General features: G+C 37.6%; 1 protein-coding gene across 1 annotated transcript in view; it reads left to right on the forward strand.

The window, feature by feature from the left end:
- LOC105483240 (methionyl aminopeptidase type 1D, mitochondrial) overlaps window positions 1–20,082 on the forward strand; it is a 94,682-nt gene that overhangs the window by 72,479 nt on the left and 2,121 nt on the right. Inside the window, 8 exon segments of the mRNA XM_011743984.2 lie at window positions 330–487; window positions 2,533–2,682; window positions 4,433–4,581; window positions 5,098–5,140; window positions 10,686–10,849; window positions 17,552–17,649; window positions 18,978–19,025; window positions 19,891–19,969. Of these exon segments, the coding sequence (XP_011742286.1) occupies window positions 330–487; window positions 2,533–2,682; window positions 4,433–4,581; window positions 5,098–5,140; window positions 10,686–10,849; window positions 17,552–17,649; window positions 18,978–19,025; window positions 19,891–19,969 (889 nt within the window).

Here is a 20,082-nt window from a genome sequence, read left to right on the forward strand (position 1 = left end):
TCTAGGGTCGTCTTGGACATTGTCACATAAGGTATCACAGCAGAAATTGTTCTTTTTACAGCCCTGGTGCTTAGCAGATGTTTCTATATGTCTGTTTCCCGTTTACCATTGTCACGCATTTATGTAAACATAGTATTAGCTAATAAATACACTGTTACTATTGTACTAGAACTCAGAATACCACTGCTTTCCTTTCTATTTGGGGCTTTTCCTTTTTCAGTCAATAAGGTATTAGAATAATGATTTAATAGACAACGCCACAACATCTTAAAGTGGAGCACTGTGTTAGGTTGGTTTTTTACTTAGAATATGTCTATTTCTGCTCACAGGTTCTCATAGAATTTTCTCTTCACCACTCAATCATATCTACTTACACAAGCAGTCAAGCCGTCAACAAAGAAGAAATTTCTTTTTTCGGAGACAAAGAGATATTTCACACAGTATAGTTTTGCCGGCTGCAGTTTCTTCAGCTCATCTGGTTCCTAAGGTACTGTATTGCCTATTATCTGCTGCTTTTTCCAGCCAAGATAAAAGTTGACTGCAGAAGCGATCAAATATTTTTGCACCTTTGATTTCTGAGCCATTTGGGTTTTAATTTTCAGACTAGGTTTGTGATCTAAAACTGTGATTTGAGAAGTTTTAATATCCTACAGTTCTATAGCATTAATTTTTTAAAATAAAGCTCTAAGCTTTCAATTGCTTAGTGTATTTAGAATTAAAAGTTCTAACGTGAAATTTTCTATATTAAATTTCTAACATGAAGATAAAACTATATGTGCGTAGTTTTCTGTTTTAGAGAAAAAAAATAATTATAAAATCGTGATGATTCAAAAGAGATAACTTAAAACTAGCATACTAGCTTTTTTAAGCCTGTTCTTATACTTTCCTTGTTATTGATGCTGGTGTCTTTGAATCGTCTTTTAGACTAAATTAAATAAAATATGTCTCAGAGCAGTCTTTTTTTTTTTTTTTTTTCAGAGATTACAGTTCTGTGGAAAGGCAATCTATCCATTTTTCAAAATGTAATATAAAGAGAATGTGCAAGCAAGCCCTTTAGGAAGAAGGAGAATAGCTAAAGAAATATAGATTGGTCACAAAAATCATCTGCTTTCTCCCTTTTATGAATTTTTTTTACAGTGAGCCCACATTTAGTACGTTACACTTCTGAAGATGAGTGGCCCACTTTTATGGCAAAGGCCGATGACACAGAAAGGCCACCAGGATGTATTCCCTGGCCTGTCACAGTGAGAGTGAGAATTTGGTATTAGTCACAAAATTGACACTTTTTTTCCTTAGAAGAAAAGATAAATCTCTGGTGAGGTGAATTGCATTGTTTTAGCCATTTCAGTCAATTTCAGCGTGACAACCCAACAGCCCTTCTGCCTGCAAGTGATAACCTTGCCAGATCACAGAGCAGAGTGGAGACAAGACACAGGCTCTGTGGGGGAGACCTGGTGAGCATTTGTGGGCATTCGTGGTGTAGCTGTGGGAGAGTAGATGTTCCTCCAGAGCTCGGCTGTGGCAAACCAGGCAGTAGTGTTACCTGTATCAGAAAACCCATCTGAACAAGGGAGTAAATGAAGAGCCGTAACTCCTGCAGGACAGGCTTCACAAAGAGGAGAGCCCTAACCTCAGCCCTTCCAGAGCTGCTGTGGTGTTTCAATTGAATAGTGTTATTTCCCTCAGATTCCTGTCCCATACTGCTGTGGAGCCTTACTGTGGACTGTCCAACAATGCTTATAGTTTGTCATGCATTATAAACTATAAATAGTTTGTAAAGAGCTGTGCAAAACCTTGGGACTGAAAGAAGCTCTGTGTGTAAGATGGCATTTATTTTCTGAATACTGCCCATGGTGGAGAATGGTCTGCAAAAGTGATCAGGGTTGCATGTCTTGAGTTTTGGGGTGGCTTTTTGTTTACTCTTGACAAATAATAGAAATGTTTTAGGTAATTTTTATGTACTTGAAGAATAAAACTTGTTTCATTTTATTCTAGCCTCTCAGTGTTGAGTATGGTTACAACATGTAAGAAAAGTGTATATGTAATAGGCTTTAGGGAAGTTGACAGTCAGCCTTTTTACATATATTCATTTGGAGAGGGTGTTGGGAGCTATCTTTTGCATAAATTATATTTTTGTGTTAAGAAGACGAAAGTGCTCTTAATTAACCATTTGGTGAATTGGAAGCTTGGTGCTATTTTTCATCAATGGTGAAAATGCTTCTAACCGGGTTGGGAGGAGGAAAAAGAGAAAACTACTGTTTGTTTTGACCAGAAGTCTGCTTCAGTCCAGTTTGACTCAAAGCATGGTAAGGTTAACAGACCATCCAGAGGCAGCACTAACAGGCAATGTTAAGTTCAAAAGGGCAGGGGAAGGAACTAGGGGCAGCCTGGAGGGTCTGTTGTGCTGGCTTCGGAGGTCGGTGCTCCGGCAGGAAGGGCAGAGCTCCATGAAGCAGTAGGCTGTGTCTGAAAAAATGATCCCATTGTCGTGCGCTGGGTTCTGATCTTCGTTTTCAATCCTTTTTCCTCAAGCACATAAAGAAGCCAGACTATGTGACGACAGGCATTGTACCAGACTGGGGAGACAGCATAGAAGTTAAAAATGAAGATCAGATCCAAGGGCTTCATCAGGCTTGTCAGCTGGCCCGCCACGTCCTCCTCTTGGCTGGGAAGAGTTTAAAGGTGGCGTCTCACCAAGCCTCAGGATGACTTACATAAGGGGCAACAAACACTCCTCTTTTTTTTTCCTTATCCTTAACTCTTCTTTTGTACACATCTAATTTGTTTTTAAAAAAAATAAGTGAAGCCTTGGGATGGGGAAAAGGAATTTTATTATTTTATGTGTTTATTCAAGAAGTAATTTAAAACCCAAATTCAATTTTAACTAGCAGAATTCTAGAGATACTTTGGTCTCAGTCACCCTATCCAAGTTGATCAATGGCAGACAGCTTTGATTTTTGCCCCCTACTCCTGCCTGTAGTTTCAGCTTGTACTCCCCACATTATTTCTGTGTGCCTGAAGATTTGCTCTACCTTGTCCTTTGTCTCCTATTTTCTTGCATTTGCCCTGCAAAGAAAGATCAGGTCACATACAAAAGGCTGTAGGTAATATAGCAATGCAATTATATACAACTTCCTATTACAAGATTTAGTTCTTTCAGGCCAGACACAGTGGCTCACACCTGTGATCCCAGCACTTTGGGAGGCCGAGGTGTGTGGGTCATTTGAGGTCAGGACTTCGAGACCAGCCTGGCCAACATGGTGAAACCCCACCTCTACTAAAAATACAAAAATTAGCCGGGCATGGTGGCGAGCACCTGTAGTCCCAGCTACTTGGGAGGCTGAGGCAGGAGAATCACTTGAACCCAGGAGGTTGAGGTTGCAGTGAGCCGAGATCATGCTGCTGTACTCTAGTCTGGGCAACAGAGTGAGACTCCATCTCAAAAAAAAAAAAAAGAAATGATCTAGTTCTTTCATTTAGTTCTTTCATAATAATCTGAAGCACCATTCTATATAAGGATTAGAAAAGAAAAATGTGAGCCTATTTTCTGCCAAAAGGTGGGCAGAATTTAGGAAGTGAGATTCAAAGATAAAATCACTCACAGTATCTTCTGTGTACCAAACTTACAACACGACTAAACATAATGTATATATAAAATAATGAAGAAAATTACTGAAGAAATGGTTAATTTTTAATAAAAGATTTTATTTTTGTTTTAGAATTTTATTTATGTTTATGGAGTTTATGGAAATAGTCTTCATATACTTATAAAACTCAATTTCAGTTTTCTTTTAGTTTGGGAGCAATTTCGTTTGGAATACCTTTAGTAAGGAAAAAATATTTTTAGAAATACATTTATTTATTTAGACATGAAAGAAATCAAGATTACTTAAAATCAAGTCTCTACAAAATGTATTAGACTCACTCTTTTAAATATCAACCATAATCTCTATGCCATTGCTGCAAAACCCCTGTAATGTTTTATTGAGATAAAAAGATGTGGGTTGACCTACTTTTCAAGTTTTTCAAGGTTCAACTGATGAACCTTTTGAGCATTTATTCATATGCGCTGGGTAGCCCAGGGCACCAACCATTGAGAAAGAGGAAGGAATTGCCGAAGAACATAATTTTGAAATCCTCAGGCCAAAAGGGAGTTATGTCATTTAGTGACTCACAAATGATTTAGAGGATCATAGGGCTTAACATTTCTATTTCCTAATGGTCCATAACACCATCACATGCCCAAATGATTGTCCACGAGGCACAGTTGAGAATTGTAACACTAATCATAATTAATTCAATTGTTGTACCATAAGTTTATCACAGTAAATTTATACAGTCTCACATGGAAGTGCTGTTGCTATAGCATAGTTGATAAATACAAGAAATGTCTTCAATTGTTGCTGCACAATTTCTTTATTTAACATTTTAGGTTGACATGACAACTGAAGAGATAGATGCTCTTGTTCATCGGGAAATCATCAGTCATAATGCCTATCCCTCACCTCTAGGCTATGGAGGTTTTCCAAAATCTGTTTGTACCTCTGTAAACAACGTGCTCTGTCATGGTATTCCTGACAGGTATTCATTTCTTAATAACATATTGTTCTTTGGAAACTAAAACATAAAGCTAAGATCTGTAACATATGTTGAAAGACACTATCATTCAATTGAAACCCACCAGTAAACTTCTGAAATTGATTATGATACAACAGAAATTTTAAAGTATTTTACTTCTAAATGGACACAATACCACCATTTAATGTGTGTTAAAGCAGTACGTAATCTAGATGGGAATTGTGCATTACATATGTCTTTTACTTCTTAGATTTTAATCATATAAGTGGTAAAAATCCAAATGTGGCAAATTTTTCTTATCAACTCTCGTTTCGGTTCTTGGCAAAATTAAGGTAACAAATTAAGTGCATCTTTTGAAATAAGTTAAAGATTAGATTTAGTTATCCCGTGTATTCCTCCTTCACTCCAAATTATCATTGCGACTCATTGGGTTTGTAATAGTAGTCATTAAGTATTTATTTTTATTTTCCTTTTATTGAGATCTGTCTATCACCATTTTTTTTTCTGTTTATGTTTTAGTCGACCTCTTCAGGATGGAGATATTATCAACATTGATGTCACAGTGAGTAAATCATATAAAAAATCGTCTTTGATCAACTTCAGAATTGCTGGTAGCAACAGGAAGAGTGGATTGAAAATGTGAACTGCACCAGTGGAAGTGCTGTTTACTTCTAGACCCAGACGCAAGCAGCTGGTTTCCTTTTTTGTCTTTAACTCTGTGTTTATTCCAAGTAAACCCAGGCCTGAGTTGAATTTAGGGCTGCAATCAGATGCACTGAGATCAATGTTGGCCTAAGTGAAATGTCAACCCAATCCTGCTATGTGTCATGTTTTTGAGAAGGTGTAATTGTTATTGATCCACTGTGTAGTTAACGCAGAGCACCACAGCACTGGGCAGCTGCTGAAGCTAGATATGTATGAGATGAGCTAACACGAAGAAAGCCAGCATTTTTCCTTCACTCTGCCAAGATTGATCTTCCTCTTCCTGCTGATTTTGAGTGGGGCCTGTCATTATCTTACTCTGTCATTAGGGGCTACATTGGCCTGTGTATGTCAGTCTATTTGGACAGCAACTCTTTTGCTAGCAGTGTTCCCTAGATTTATTAAAATCCCTGAAGGTAACGTCGAGTTCCATTTCTGGTATAGAGAGCCTTGCGCTCAAAGTAAGCAGAGGGCTTTTTGTCTGAACTTAACTTTTCACCAAATGGTTAATAGCCTTTCTTTTAAGTAACAAGCCTAAGTAATTTAACATAGGGACTTCAAATTGTACAAGATGTAACTTTTTCTCATTTTCTTAGCCTTTTACCATTCTCAGACTTGGATTATGTGTACTTTTACATTTCTTTTTATTAAAGAATTTTGTAATGATACCTTTGGATTATGTAGATTATAAATAAATTCTGTACATCTAATGATTAACAAATATATTTTAAATAAATAAACAAAATTTAAACATCTTAGGAGAACTAGTTGAAATGACAACATTCAAGGAATACAGTTTCTATTAATAAGGAAGTGTTTTTTTTTTTGTTTTTTTTTTTTTGAGACGGAGTCTCGCTCTGTAGCCCAGGCTGGAGTGCAGTGACCGGATCTCAGCTCACTGCAAGCTCCGCCTCCCGGGTTTACGCCATTCTCCGGCCTCAGCCTCCCGAGTAGCTGGGACTACAGGCGCCCGCCACCTCGCCCGGCTAGTTTTTTGTATTTCTTAATAGAGACGGGGTTTCACCGTGTTAGCCAGGATGGTCTCGATCTCCTGACCTCGTGATCCGCCCGTCTCGGCCTCCCAAAGTGCTGGGATTACAGGCTTGAGCCACCGCGCCCGGCCGGAAGTGTTTTTAAGAATAGTAACTAGACCATGAAACTTAGGTAGGAGTGGGAATGAGATAAAAATAGGAATCCAATGGTGGAATTCAGTCTGATTTTTAGTTAAGTTAACTCAACCTTTTTTCTTCATATCAATCATATGAGGAGATAGCCAACGATTCTTTTATTGCTGATACTATTTCCTGTATCATTTTGTCGTACTTAAAATGCTTGAACACTTGCACCACATACATCCTGTTGGTATCTTTCCAACTTAGAATCATGCAGAAGGAGGTATTTTATGAAGCATACCTAAAATAAAGTGCTTTTCATAAGACACTTTTATTTTGGATTGTACCTGATTTTAGGGTTTTACATCTATTATCTCATCTAGTCACCCTATCATGAAATGTTACCATTTTAATGTTTTGAATGAAGTCAGCTGCTCTTCCCTACTGTTTCCAGTGTATCTAAAGAAAATACTCTATTCCTTTTCTAAGTTTCCTGAATACTTAATAAACAGTTTTGTATCTAACATTCAAATTATTTCACAATTGTAAAACTTATAAAGCAAAGTGAAATACTTCCAAGTGTCTAGAAATGTGAAGGAATCTAGGAAACATATAGGTCCGTATCTTAACAAATTACATTTCTTATAAAATATTTTATTAAGTGAAGGACTCCATTATCAGATCCTATATATCTATCAGAAAATACTCGTTGCATTTTAGAATTATTTATGTCTAGTATACATCACAAGAAAATAGATTTCCTTCCCCCCTTTAAAATTGAAAAATGTTTTTCTTAAAGACAATGTAATGTCCATAGTAGTTGCTCAGTAAATATTTGTTAAATAAATGAAGTACAAGGACCAGGCACAGTGGCTCATGCCCGAAATCCCAGCACTTTGAGAGGCCAAGGCGGGTGGATCACCTGAGGTCAGGAGTTCAAGACCAGCCTGGCCAACATGGCGAAACCCCATCTCTACTAAAAATACTAAAAATATAAAAATTAGCCCGGCTTGGGGGCAGGAGCCTGTAATCCCAGCTACTTAGGAGGCTGAGGCAGGAGAATTGCTTGAACCTGGGAAGCAGAGGTTGCAGTGAGCTGAGATCACGCCCCTGCACTCCAGCCTGGGTGACAGAGTGAGACTCTGTCTCAAAAAATAAATAAATAAACAAACGAAGTACAAGACAAGACTAGTTTGTGGGTATAAATAGAAATTGTAGATGACTACCACAGACTTTCAAAAGTATTGTATTTCTCTATATAGTGAATCTTTCAAGTAGTCTTTTTTTTTTTTTTTTTTTTTTGAGACGGAGTTTCCCTCTGTTGCCCAGGCTGGAGTGCAGTGGTAGGATCTCAGCTCACTGCAAACTCCACCTTAAAGGTTCAAGTGATTCTCCTGCCTCAGCCTCCCCAGTAACTGAGACTACAGGTATGCGCCACCACACCCAGCTAATTTTTGTATTTTAAGTAGAGGCAGGGTTTTACCATGTTGTTCCAGGCTGGTCTTGAGCTCCTGACCTCAAGTGATCCGCCCGCCTCCACCTCCCAAAGTGCTGGAATTATGGGTGTGAGCCACTGCACCAGTCTCAAGCAGTCGTTTTGATGTTCTTTCCTTCCTTCCTTCCTTCCTTCCTTCCTTCCTTCCTTCCTTCCTTCCTTCCTTCCTTCCTTTCCTTCATCCCTCACTCCCTCCCTCCCTCCCTTTCTTTTTCTTTTTCTTTCTTTCCTTTTTTTTCTTTTTCAGAGATAGGGTCTTGCTCTGTCACTCAGGATGCAGTGCAGTGGTGCCATCAAGGCTTACTGTAACCTTGAACTCCTGGGCTCAAGTGATCCTTCTACCTTAGCTAGAACTACAGGCGTGTGCCACCACACCTGGTTAATTTTTTAATTTTGTAGAGATGGGGTTTCACTATGTTTCCCAAGCTGGTTTTTAAACTCCTGGTCTTACACAATCCTCTCATCTCAGCCTCCCAAAGGATTGCAGGCATGAGCTACTGCACCCAGCCTCAAGTAATCATTTTCAAAGCTAGCAAAAAGTAATACGAAAAGATGAATAAAGATTTTTAAAAATAGTACATTTTTACTTAAGAAACAGTTATACAAACATTCATTTATACATCTTCTTGACTACGCCTATATTAGCAAAATTTATATTCTTGTATTTTTTTTTTTTTTAGATAGAGTCTCACTCTGTCGCCTAGACTGGAGTGCAGTGGCGCAATCTCTGCTCACTGCAAGCACTGCCTCCCGGGTTCACGCCATTCTCCTGCCTCAGCCTCCCGAGTAGCTGGGACTACAGGTGCACACCACCACGCCCGGCTATTTTTTTTTTTTTTTTTTTAGTAGAGACGGGGTTTCACTGTGTTAGCCAGGATGGTCTCCATCTCCTGACCTCATGATCCACCCGCCTTGGCCTCCCAAAGTGCTGGGATTACAGGCGTGAGCCACATGCCTGGCCTCTTGTATTTTGAATGAAATAGTATTTTGTATTTTGAAATAGCATTCTTGTATTTGAATGAAATACAAGAATATAAAATTTTGAATTTTTGAATGAAATCAGCATACTCTTCCCTACTGTTTCCAATGTGTCCAAAGAGAATACTCTATTCCTTTTCTAAGTTTCCTAAAGACTTTTAATAGTTTCATTATTAACATTCAAACTATTTCAAAATTGTAAAACTTATGAAGCAAAGTGAAATACTGCCAAGTGTATAAAATGAAAACTTGTGCTTTCCTGGATTGCAAAGGACTGTAAATGGGAGTAAATGTATAAAACACTATTCTGTTGCAAGGTAATTAAGATAATTTGATATAGTAGAGAAAACACTCGATTAGAAGCCAATAATCCATCATATTAACCTGAATCTACCTGTGTATTAGCCACCAACCTTAAAGAAGTTACTTATCTGTGCCTCAGTTTCCTGAATTATAAACTGAAGATCTAATAAAGACCTTTCTTGCTTCCTTCACACAGTATGAGAGCATTTTTTTAAGAAATGCCGAGTAGTATACGATTTAAGACATTAATTCAGTATCACAACAGACTGAAAGCTCAGATAAACATCTTTTTTATAATAGTTTCTACATTCTACCTTATGAGCAAGAGAAATGTCAAAAGTAATTAGATAGGACAAATTTATGCAAAGTAGCAAATTCCATGCTACATCAAAGGATCAGTATCCAAACAGTCGCTTCTGCCTTTTATATTTACTATAGTGCTTGGTTATCATTGATTTATAATGAATCTGGTATCTTTCAAGATCCTACTTGGCTTCTGAATCACTGAAGAATGATAAAATTATCCTTTCTGTAAATGTGCTTTTAAGCCTGTTTTATTATATTCTAATTCTTTAGATATCCATATATAGTGCTTTCTGTTAACATTTGGCCATCTGGAACATTTGATTCAGATTTCACTTCTTGGCCGGGCGTGGTGGCTCACACCTGTAATCCCAGCACTTTGAGAGGCTGAGGCGGGCAGATCACGAGGTCAGGAGATCGAGACCACGGTGAAACCCCGTTTCTATTAAAAATACAAAAAATTAGCCGGGCGTGGTGGCGGGCACCTGTAGTCCCAGCTACTCCGGAGGCTGAGGCAGGAGAATGGCGTGAACCCGGGGATCGCGCCACTGCACTCCAACCTGGGAGACAGAGCGAAACTCCGTCTCAAAAAAAAAAAAAAAAAAAAAAAAAAAAAAGAGATTTCACTTCTAGACATAGGGTTTTTCCGTAACACATTTTATTCCTATATGGAACCAGTTCTGTTCTTAGAACTGAATTATCCTATTTGTCTGTTATAATACAAACATGTCTATCTACTTCTTCTTGTCATTATATATCACTTCAAATGTAGAACTGGTAAATACAAGATCAAGTAAGTCTTCATGACCTGGAAGAAACTTTTCGCTATGTTAAATACTCCTTAGTTCTCTAAACCTACTGTGGTAATTGTAGATCAAGGTCTTTGGCCACTAATTTTTGCTTATGTAATTTTGTCTTCTCAGAAATAAAGTGAGGAATCAAAATATTACAGTAGTATTGCTCATCATAACGCTGAAATAACCATACTAGTTAACACATTTGTTTTTAAATTTTGCAATATAATTGCATGGCTTCATCTTTTAAGTTTCTGCAAGTTTCAATATATCTATTTCTTCTTTTTTTGATAGGCAAATGAATAATTCTGGAAGGGTAAAACACATGAGTCTACTAAATACATAAATGAATACAATGTATACTTTAGGATAGTAGATTTTTAAACAAGGACATATTTTTAAATTTCTGCTTATGTTTAGGTCTATTACAATGGCTACCATGGAGACACCTCTGAAACATTTTTGGTGGGCAATGTGGACGAATGTGGTAAAAAGTTAGTGGAGGTTGCCAGGAGGTGTAGAGATGAAGCAATTGCAGCTTGCAGAGCAGGGGCTCCCTTCTCTGTAATTGGAAACACAATCAGGTAAGCCTTACATTGACAAGTAAAGGGAGGGTTGGCAAATGGTACAGAGGTTATTGGTGGCTTGGTATAAAGTTGATGACATGTTTTATGATTCAGAACCATCATTTCAGTCTGATATCAGTATGTGAACTGCCAGGCTGCAATATTGTTCCCTGAGTTGAAAAAAAAACAAAAAAAAAGGTTTTATAAAAGTGAATTATACCAGGGTCAGCAAAGAAACTTATAGAAGGAGTAAGCAATAGTTACATAGCTGCTTTTGTTTTAGCTTGATGTACTGGTCTATAGTTTCCCTTTATTCAAAATCACACCAAATATGGAAGGGAGTACCTAAGAAGGGGATGAGCATCTCAACCCTGGGGTTTTTAATAAGACAGGAGAAAAACTAAATTTTATAAAGGAATGAAGTGAAATGTATTCCTATGATATGAAGATAATAAAGTGTTAGTTCAAGCAAGCCTTACCTTTCAAATTGGCAGATTAACAAATAGCCTGAAAGGGTGATCTGTTCTTTTTTTGTCTGGTTCATTTTTCCTGTAAACCATTGTTTATTTTTCACAGAGTATTCTATCCTTACTTTTTGAGTGTATGTGTATTTTCTGAATTTAAGACTTTTCTTTGTAATCTGTTACCTACTTTTAGGTCTTTTTTTCCCCCGTAACTGTTTTGAGGTAGACATGCCGAATATATGTTTTCATTTTAAAGTAATGCATTCTGTTAAAGATGATCACATCAGCATCGTTTAAAGTACTGTTCTCATTAATATGAACCATTGAATACTTCCCATTTGTCTAAAGGATGGAAGGCTTAGTCACCTTGAAAAGATGCTGCCTTTTTTTCTTCGTAAGCCTTCAAATACTTTAAGAAAAAAGCCAGTAAAATATCAGTTAAATGTATTTATGGCTTTAAAAATATTGTAACAGTGTCTGAATCAAACTTTAGTAAAATCTCTTTGGGTTATATCTGAGAAGCTTTTATTGAAGACTTTGAACAAAATTGTGTTTTTGACAGTTTTAAATTATAGGCTAACTAGCCTGGGAAAAAAGGATAGTGTCTCTCTGTTCTTTCATAGGAAATGTTGAATCAGACCCCTACTGGGAAAAGAAATTTAATGCATATCTCACTATCTTACTGTCCATGAATATAATAGAAATGAATTCAAAATGCAGTTTTATTTTTGCAAATGGGATGAGTCGATAGATGCACCTCATATTTTTGAACACCTAGGGTTCAACAAATTTACTGGTGGTGCTCTTGCATTTTAACAAAATTTATTCTTCAGTAGAAGGGGGCAGAGAACACTAGATTCTTATTCAAGCATTCTATCGAGCTCTGCATTCATGGCTGTGTCTAAAGGGCATGTCAGCCTTTGATTCTCTCTGAGAGGTAATTATCCTTTTCCTGTCACGGAACAACAAATGATAGCTAACTACAGAGGCACATTTGCAGTAGTCACATTCATCAACTGCAGAAAAAAAAATTCAATTTAATTGTGCAACACAGCTGCACATGGGCTTTTGAGCATTTCTGTTGTTCTCCCTGTCTCGCTATTCCTCCCTCCAGATCTATTTTTTAAACTTTTTTTCTGGTTATTTTTTCCCCTTTTTGTCTCTTCTTCCATTTTTACTCTCTGTACTTTCTTGTTAAAGTAATTTTCCTTTGTGGCTCTCATTCTTTTTTCCCCATTGAAGGCTATGAATGTAGAAAATTATCACAATTACTCATATAATTGAGCCTCTTTGTAGCAAGTGCAACTCCAGTAGCCTTTCTCCATCATGAAAATGGTTTCATTATAGGGTTTTTCATATTCTCTGACACCATCTACACAGAGGAACAGGCGTGCAGATGAGATGTACTAGGAACAGGCTAGATCAGTAAGGTCACAGTAGGAATAATTAGCTCTGCTATGGAAAGAGCATCTAGGCCTTTTACTGCTACATAAATGTACTGTCCATGGCTTTTAGTCACAAAAAAAACTTACTAACAAATGGAGCTCCCGCCTACTACTTTGAAAAAAAGATTTGTATCAACACTACAATTTTCCATCATTAAGACTAATAACACAGAGCCTAGTATACATCAAGGGGAATAAAAAGAAAAATCTCACATTCAAGTGGCGGCTGGGTGCTGACCTTTGTTCCCTTTTTTTGTGTACGACTTAACTCTTTACAAAAAAGAGCCACACGCCACACCAACATGCAGGTGAACTCCAGCTAGTACTAGCAAAGCATAGCATTCAGTTGGAAAATCTGATAAATCTCCATGCAGGATAATGCATTTCATTACATATTCACTACATTAATTCTAGCTACATTAAAAAAAAAAAAAAAAGAAGAAGAAGAAGAAGAAGAGTAGAATTGAAAGTGACATTGGATTTTAGCTATCTGGATACAAGGTCAGTTTTCACAGACTATGAATTTGCATGTACAAGCTTTTTTGAAAACCAGATCAGTCCCAACAACTGCACTTTAAAAAACTATGTGGAAAATAACAGACAATGAACTTTTTACTTGTACCCTAATACGTTTCATTATTTAGATGGTTTATGTCTGCCACCAGAAAGGAAACTGGCCCCGATTCTAACAAATGTTTGTTCTGATGTGTTAAAGCAGTGTTTCTGGACACCTATTATCTTGCCTTTTCTTATTCTGGCAAAATCTTAGGGGAATAAGTAAATAAACCATATTTACCTTTAAGCCAAAAGTACTTGAAATCATTATAGACCAAAGGTTTACAAACATCTTTCAACTCGGTCTTGTTTATTTTAAGATATTCACCATCTTTTGCATAGCCTATCTCTACTGATACACTAGGAAAAGAACAAACAACTTGTATTAGTATTATGTTATCAAAAACCTTGAGATCTTTACAGGAAATTTTTGAATTCTCCTCTGAAACCTAAAGAAGATAATGTCTCTGAAGAAGTATCAGCGAAAATGTTTTAATGGAAAGAATTCTCTCTGGGCCCTTTTGCTTTGTGAGGAATGCCTAGTAATCTTTAGGTCATAGTGTTATTAGACTCACTGAACCTCCATTTGCTTTAAAATATTTCTAAATCTGTATTTTTATAATTATCTCTAGATTATACAATCTGTACATATGAGTATATTGTGAATGTGTAGATTTATGCATCATAAATATGTGACAGTTCAATCAAAAATAATTTAAACTTATAAATGTCATGATGAAAGTATCAATAAATGGTTTTTAATGTTTAATTCATAACTATATGTTTTGATATTAATTTGGAACAATATGAAGCAGATTTTTAAAAAATAATCTCTTTCTATTAGATTACACACATTTAAACAATAAGTGGCTCAGGCAAAATAAGTCATTTTAATGTCATCTGTGATGGATTTTTCTTGACAGCTACTGTAAATTACAATTATACTGCTTCTCTCTGCACATGAAAGTAAGCATTGCAATAAATTATCTTTTATTTCAATCCATCATGTCTGCTTTTCAGAAACAGAAAACCTCAAATAAAAGTTCAGCACTATTGTAAGAAAAATACAGTAATTTGTGATCTAGTTTGAAACAAAAAAAAATGTACTACTTTTTTGGAAAACAGTTGTTGGCTTTCAAAAATATTACTAATTGTACTTAAACATTCCTTTTCATTAGAAGGAATCCCTGGATTTGTGCATTCCTTCATTCATAAGTACTGCCTAAAATAAATATCTAGAAACAGTAAAGAAAAATTTCATAACATGAAATAGCGTGCCATTTGAGATCATTTATTTGAGATGTGACTATTTGGAGATTAGTGCTGTTTATAGGATTAATGTAAAATTGGCAATAATCTATTTTCATGTGCATTTTTATTTCTTTATAAGAGCCTGTACTTAAACATAGTACTCCTCTGCCCTCTTGGGGAATGTATTTTTAGTCCAAAAAAGTAGTTGAAAAGTATTAAAAAATTTAATTTACCCAGATGACATTTAAATTGAGTATAACTGCCTCATGAAAAGGAATTAAACTGAAGAAAATGGTCACAAGATGAAATTCCTTGCAAGAGATATCTTTTTCATGTATAAACTGTAACTGCACCGCAAATTGTAATAAGACAGTATAATAGGAAAGTAAGTTCATAAACAACCTTTATATATCCTCCTCTCCCTCTCCAAATATTCCATAAAAAAGGCCTCAAATCATCAGTGTGCTTGGGCTCATGAGTAGATATCATACTGTCTTAAAGGATTTTTAATTAGAGAAAATCAGAAGAGCTAACACCAGGAGAGTTCTTTTCAGTAGGTTTCAGCAGAGCGAAGACAGATTTTATCCGTGAAATGTTCAGGGCAAGAAAACTCTTGTGCACAGAAAAGGGTCATGGCCTGTGGTGACTGGTGTTTGGGAGTACTTGGGTGCTTCTGCCTGCCCTGCTGTTTCCATTTTCCCCAGCATGCCAGTCAAGGGGTGCAGACACACTCCAACTTCCCATGCCACAGTAAGGGTTACCAGTACTTTCTTTCATATTAGAGGAGTGAAATTTGCTACTACTGGTCACTTGGGTTATCTCTGTGAATTTGGATTTAAACCCTACAATGAGGTAAATAATCTTGTGCTCCCCATTTATTCCAAAATAATAGAAAGGGAATGCTTTTAAACATTAATTAGGAATATTAATGAGATTCTATCTGACTTAGTTCCAGTAAGTACTAAAAACCATCTACCAATCCAAAAGGAAAATACTCTGAAAAGCAAACAGGAGTGTATACTCAGCTCCTGGGAGTCAGGCATTAAGATGTACTCAAGCAGGCAACCGGGGGAAATTTGGCCTGTTCTTTTCCTCTTTCCACCTGGCTGTGAAATCCTCTAACCTTTGCATCCATGACACATAGATTCTATGATACTCCTGGAGCCAGAAGTTCCAGCAGGACCCAGGGAGTAAATTTTTATAAGAGAATGCTCTCAGATATCTTTAGCCACCTAGTAATTGCACAGCTTCTTTTATGCAGAGGAACGAGAGGTATGATGGGGGGAGGGACCCCAAGTGTTTTTTCAGAGTGGGCTTTCTTCCTCTCCTCTCATCGGAAATTAAAATGAAGATTGCCATTGTAACACACATTTAAGATGTAGCCGTGATGCCTGCCAATCAGCCGGATCCTTTAAAAAAAAAAAAAACCTAGATTTTTTTTTAAGAAGAGAAAATAGAATAGTTTATATTGAATGTTCTTAGAATCATTGAGGTTTGTTGGGATTGAACTAACATAATTTATAGGTTTTGGTAGAAACTGCTTATATAAAAAAATCTAGATTATTATGTCCTATTTAATCATCTTTCTTCCACCTGTATTCACTCTTCATCCTCAGTTTTTATTCACAAACTGTGTGGCACAAATAAAAACACCTTGGGAAACACCAAATAGAATTACTTGCCCACCAAAGATCCACAGAAATAACCATGAAGTACAACATAAGAGATAAAAACCTTGACTTACCATTCCTGTCCTCAACATATGCATTGCTTACCTATTTCTGCACTAACAGTTATATCAAAATTAAATCTGAATAAGAGGTTGCCCATCTGCTGGTTATAGTGACATCCTGGTCTAAGTGAAGCTATCTTACAAGTCTGGGGATGGTTAAAATTATTTAAAAAAACATATAGACATGAATGACCATAAAGATGCTGGCTGAAAGCCTTTGGGTTCATGTTAAACTAAGAGTCAGTTTGAGACTCTAGTTTGAGATCTAGAAACTTAGTTCTGTTAATAATTGAAATAGTAGTCCTGTAAATCCCAATCTATTGTTAGGGTTAGGGGTGTTGTGCCCTTTGTCCACCTGAAAATATAAGTTCTTAATAGTATATATGTTCTTGTTTGTCTGATGCTCCCCAAAATAAACATGTTCAGCTGATTTCAAGGACTACTTTTCAATCTTGTAGATAAAGATTTTAGAGTTGGATTCTGTGCTTGGTTTCAGATGGAACGTAAAACATTTGCTTGTAACTAATGTAGTGCATGCAATGTACTTCATTACATACATGTAATGAAGTAACTAATGAAGCACTAAGAATTGGGAATCACAATACTAGCTTATCTTAAGCATCCTAGTGATCAAAAAGCATTCTTTATGAATTTTGTTAATGGTGCAGGTCTTGAATGGAACTCTCAAATGATCTCACAGTTTTGGAGTGTTTCAAGAATACTGACAAAGTAGATTGAGCTTTTCATGTGAGTGTGCCTGTTGGTAAAATGCATAACGCTTTGAAATAGAGCAGAAAAAGGGAACCATAGTAAGTCATATTTCTATATTGTAATTTGTTTTATTTTTGGTTCCCCAATCAGGAGTAATTTATAGTCTTTTTGTGAAATCTCAAAAAAACCAGGCAGGTTTTTATGACCTGCATTATATGCACATGTATCCTGGTTATGTATGGCAATCACTATGTGTGTATACATACTCATTTGTTGTCTAAAAGTGGCTTTGTTTGAATGCTATACAAAGGTAAATGACTCAAACGACTGTGTTAGATAGATATGTACCTTCTTTCTTCATATATCCAAAGAGAGTGGTTGCAAGCAACAGCAAAAATTAAAATTATTACAGCATAATGAAAATATATGAATATTATTATCTGACTCTAAATATTACTGACTTTTTCTTTTTCAGAGAATATTTTAACGTGACTTTGTTTTATCTTAGTATGCCTGAAAAACTTACCTAATTTAATTAAATATTTTTTGGTCACTTTTAAAGCCACATAACTAATCAGAATGGTTTGCAAGTCTGTCCACATTTTGTGGGACATGGAATAGGATCTTACTTTCATGGACATCCAGAAATTTGGCATCATGGTAAGAAAGTTCATTGGGAAGCTGTTTGTTGATCAGAGATCAGGATGTGGCAGCTTTGCCCCTGAACTCTTACTCTGACTTTGAATCTGCATTATCAACCTTGTGTTTGTGTGTGTGTTTGTGTGCGGTGGGCAGGGGAGGGGAGTCTGCTTAATTTTAACCGGGACATTACTGTGTTACTGGATTAGAGCCCAGCTGTTTCAATCCCAAAATAAGGTTTATTTTGTTTTCTGTCTTCTCCTGAAGGGTGTATGGCTGGAAGGCACAAGGGATATTTGTTTAGAAAGAGTTACTGAAAACAAAACGCCACTGCATCAGTGTCCCAGCAGCATGCACATATGACTGTTTTCTGTTTTTCTTTTTCTACCCCCTTTTCTAGCTGCTGACTGTTGTGGTTAAACTTCATTACATCCTACACAGCGTTGACAGCTGATGTATTTAGCAGCATGTACTCTTTAGAGATTTCTAGATTATGCCCACCCTTGTCTTCCTTCCCCAGAATCTTCTGTTTTTCACTGCCTGGGTGTGCACCCTATAGTGAGAAGACAGGTGTGGGCCCGCAGGGGTGGGAGGATTTGGGTTGAGGTAGGAGGCAGCTCAGTGGAGCACCCTCAAGGCAGGTCCACACCTGGACAGGGACCAAAGGAAAGTTGGTCCTGGGGCATTGACCTGTGCCCCTATGGACTTGGTTGGTCCATAGAGGGACTACTCTTTGGGACTTATGCCCTGGAGGATCGCTGGACACCCAGCAGGTCTGAACCCTCTTTGGACCAAAGAGCCCCCACCTAGGCAGCTCAGAAGAGGTTCAGGTGAGAGTGCAGAAAGAGCTTGTGAGCCTTGTGCCTTACCTGGTGCCAATGTCTGGAGTGAAACTATTTGAAGTCAGGCCCCTGCTCCCCACAACCTGCACCAAAGGAGGTTGCCGTCCTTTGCAACATTCCCCAGGACTTCTTTCTCTTTGAGGGAGGGGTGTGGGTGAGACCCAGGACCCAGTAGGCTGGGAGACCTAGTAGCCTGGGGGACAGAGAGCGGGGAGAGGAAGCCTGACATGTGTCTGAAACACCCAGTCTGCCCCTGCCAGGCCTTGGAAAACTCTTCTGGGGGAGTCTTGACCCAGAGCACAGATAATGCAAAGACTCAGGCCCAGTAGCCCCATGTTTAACTTCTGGTCACTGTCCAGGACTCCAGAAATCTCCACCCTTCCTTCTCTAAAAGAAGAGAAATAAAACGACCAAGTTTTTTCAATGGGCCTGACCCCTGTAATCTGTTTTTTTCTGTCCTCCCCATTTCCTATTCTCACACCCCCTCTGATGTTTTTTGTTTTGCAGCAAATGACAATGATCTACCCATGGAGGAGGGCATGGCATTCACTATAGGTAAATGAAGCTCCTCTTCCAAGTGCGTAGCTCCTGGTGGAAGCTGCTGCCACTGGCCTAGGCCCGGCAGTCCGGTGAAGGACTAATAAAGCCAATCAGCGTAATGAAATAATTCAGATGCACTGGAAATCTGATTAAATAATATCCTCAAGCCCCATCTTCCTAAATCAGATACTTACCGACACATTTAGGAGAAGGCAGCCATCCAACCTCTAATCCTGTTACCAGCATAATGTGGTGTTGGGTTTTTTGTTTTGTTTTGTTTTGTTTTTTCATTAACACCCAGTAACTAGGCGCGATTATGTCCCTTGCTCCCTGTCAGCAAGTGGCATGTGCTCTCTGGTGGCCCGTTCCTGGCTGATCCTGTGATTGGTATCACCACCAAATTCCAGTCACCTAGGGCCGTAAAGGCATCATATTTCTGACTGTGGGACTTAATAGAGAAGCAATTAGAGTGAAATAAGAAATTTGTTATTTGCTGATGAATGAATATTTTGAGCATGGTTTTAAAATTGAAATTTTTTAAAAAAATTCGTATTTATAAGAGGGACTGGTGTTTGGGTGGTTATTATCCACGGGGTCCTAATTAAGGCTTGATTAAAATGCCCTTCTTTCTCTAAAAAATTACGAACTAGGCAACTTCATACATTTTGAATGGCATAGTGTTTCCTCTTCCTACTGTTTAGTTTGTAGTATACTATGTAAGCAACATCAATTATCAACCCTTGCAAGATGACAACATGAGCCTGTGGGGGAAGCACTTGAGGGGAGGGAGGAGAAACTTCTATTTTTTAATAATCAGCCCGAAACAATGTTTAACAAGAATCTGATGAGGTCACTGCAGTAAATATTTTTCCTCTTACAGAGCCAATCATCACGGAGGGATCCCCTGAATTTAAAGTCCTGGAGGATGCATGGACTGTAGTCTCCCTAGACAATCAAAGGTGCTTTCTGCCCCGTTGCTTTTAAATTGCATGGGAAGGGAAGATTGGTCCGACGGCGCTCTTGACGCCCGGCCGGAGCTTGCGTGCGCGTTCTGACGGCTGGGTGCTGTGTT

The sequence above is a fragment of the Macaca nemestrina genome, chromosome 11 (genome assembly GCF_043159975.1).
Source record: "Macaca nemestrina isolate mMacNem1 chromosome 11, mMacNem.hap1, whole genome shotgun sequence".
NCBI classification, from domain to species: Eukaryota; Metazoa; Chordata; class Mammalia; order Primates; family Cercopithecidae; genus Macaca; species Macaca nemestrina.